The sequence below is a fragment of the Mycetomoellerius zeteki genome, unplaced genomic scaffold (genome assembly GCF_001594055.1).
Source record: "Mycetomoellerius zeteki isolate Tzet28-1 unplaced genomic scaffold, Tzet1.0 scaffold106, whole genome shotgun sequence".
Lineage (NCBI taxonomy): Eukaryota > Metazoa > Arthropoda > Insecta > Hymenoptera > Formicidae > Mycetomoellerius > Mycetomoellerius zeteki.
Window position 1 is genome coordinate 4,103,104 of NW_017255975.1, and position 2,353 is coordinate 4,105,456.

Here is a 2,353-nt window from a genome sequence, read left to right on the forward strand (position 1 = left end):
ATCATGAACAGTCCACTGCTCGATACGCATCGCGACAAACAGGGTGAAAACTGTCGGAAAACAGGGACTGCCGCGATTGTTGGCGGCGCGACGTCGCCACCCCCGGAGCGATAATTTACGACTCCGACATAAGGAGTCCCGCGCGAATCGGGACGGTAACAAGTGGCGAGTACAGTGCGCGGGAAAGTGCTCGGGGTTTGATTTTCTCCGATGTCGGCTCTCCAATCCGACAATTCCATGACCACGTAGTCCAACGCGGAAAACCGTCGCTGACCGCGATCGCGACGAACGTTCCTCCTCCGTGGAGAGGACGATCAGTGGTGTCGGCCAGGACCAAGTATCGGTGTCGAGTCGGCTGATCATCATGTGTAGCAACGAGAGTCCGCCGCCAGCGAAGGAGCCGTTGGCCGTTGGCCTGGGTAATCCGATGGCCGGCTTTCTCCCGGGTCTCGAGCATTACCGGCTGCACCTGTATCATTACGCGATGGCGGAACGATTGCGGCTGGCGCAACAGATACAGCATCCCGGTGTAGCTCATCCTCCTTCGGGGGCGCCGACGGCTCACCTGGGTATAGGCCCGGGATTCCCGGCGCCACTGCCGTTGTATCCGGCGGCTGCCGCGGCGGCTGGTTACCCTGGTCGATTGGCACTGTCCATGGCACTGTTGCATCCGCATCACCAACGGATACCAGAGGAACCCAAACCCCAGCACAGTTATATTGGTTTGATCGCCATGGCGATACTGTCATCGCCGGAGAAGAAGCTCGTGCTGTCCGATATCTACCAGCATATCCTTGAGCACTACCCTTATTTCCGCACCCGTGGGCCTGGTTGGCGCAACTCTATCCGACACAATCTCTCGCTGAACGATTGCTTTGTTAAGTCTGGCAGGAGCGCTAATGGCAAGGGTCACTACTGGGCGATCCATCCGGCGAACCTGGAAGATTTTCGGCGCGGTGACTTCCGTCGGCGCAAAGCCCAGCGCAAAGTGCGCCGGCACATGGGCCTAGCGGTGGACGAGGAACCAGATAGTCCAAGTCCGCCGCCTTTACCCGCTACTCCACCGCCTCCGACGGCTCTTGGTCCTTCGGTAGCCTCGCAGCAGATATCCGCGTTGTGGGCGCCACATCATCATCACCATCAACAGCAGCAACAGCAGCAACAGCAACAACAAAGTCCCTTCCAGAGCCAATCCCTTCGACAATCGTCTTTCCAGCCGAGAAAACGACAGTTCGACGTGGCGTCCCTTTTGGCACCGGATGATCAGCAACAACAGATCGAGGCGGATGTTCTCGGGCCGGCCAAGTCGCGCAGGTACAGCTGCAGCGAGGATGAACTACACGATTTGCCGGAGGCCGATCAAGACGACGAGGACGTCGATGTCGATGTAGTCGCTGAAGCGAACGCCTTACCGTCGCCAAGCACGCCGCCGGCCAGTCCGGATATACCTAAGGTCGTGTCTCCGGCCGCTCATTGGAATCATCAGAGTGTACAAAGCGGCGGTCAACAGCAGCAACAACAGCAGCAGCAACAGCTATCGGCTGTACACCTTCATAATCATCTGCATGTCAGGAACTACTACATCCCGACTAACTCCGCCGGCGGGTCCAGCGTCTAATGGAGGGCTCGGAAGAAGCCGGTCGGTTAGCGCGACAGGTAGCTGCTCGTGTCTGTCAAGTGTCCACGACTCCCCTTTTTTTATCGCGTGATTTCGGAAACTTCTCGGATATTTCGCACAACATATTCCCAACGCATTGTTTTTAAAAGCAAAATTATTTGGCAGGAACAACTACTTTTTAACAAAAATCTCGTTAATCTAACGTTATTAAATAAACAAAGAGTTTTTTTTAATGAAAGAAGCTAGATAAATATCAGGGGAAAATGCGATATAAATGATAAACTCACGTTTCCAAAAATTAAGCTTTAACAGAATTCTAACTAAAAGTTGCAAAGGTATGCAACATTAAAAACTGAAACATTGTCGAATATAATTCGAATAGAACGTTTCATTTAATAAATAAATAAATAAGCGTTAACAAATTATAATGAACGATATGTTTTATTTGGTTTTAAATTGGAAAGAATTTGTCATTGTACAACGATACGCTAAAAGTGAAATATTCTATACGCAAAAATTTGAGAATGATAGAGACTTAAATAACAACGATTGAATCGTAGAGGGGAAACCATTTAGACAATTATAATGAAGAACTGTTACACTTTTTATTATTTTTATATTATTATTATTATATGTTGTTACATATATTTATGTGATTATATATTTATATACCATTTATATACATATATCTATATTAATTATCGAAGTTGTGCGCGTGTTACAAATGTGTTTAAG

General features: G+C 49.3%; 1 protein-coding gene across 1 annotated transcript; it reads left to right on the forward strand.

Annotated features, from left to right (window-relative positions):
* Window positions 1-300: 300 nt before the first annotated feature.
* fd102C (forkhead domain 102C) lies at window positions 301-1,727 on the forward strand. Its single transcript, XM_018448731.1, has one exon. It carries the CDS (start codon window positions 365-367, stop codon window positions 1,616-1,618), a length of 1,254 nt encoding a protein of 417 aa, XP_018304233.1. The 5' UTR covers window positions 301-364; the 3' UTR covers window positions 1,619-1,727.
* The last annotated feature ends 626 nt before the right edge of the window (window positions 1,728-2,353 follow it).

Coding starts and splice junctions, on each gene's coding strand:
- fd102C (XM_018448731.1), top strand. CDS start 365: ATGTGTAGCAACGAGAGTCCGCCGCCAGCGAAGGAGCCGTTGGCCGTT.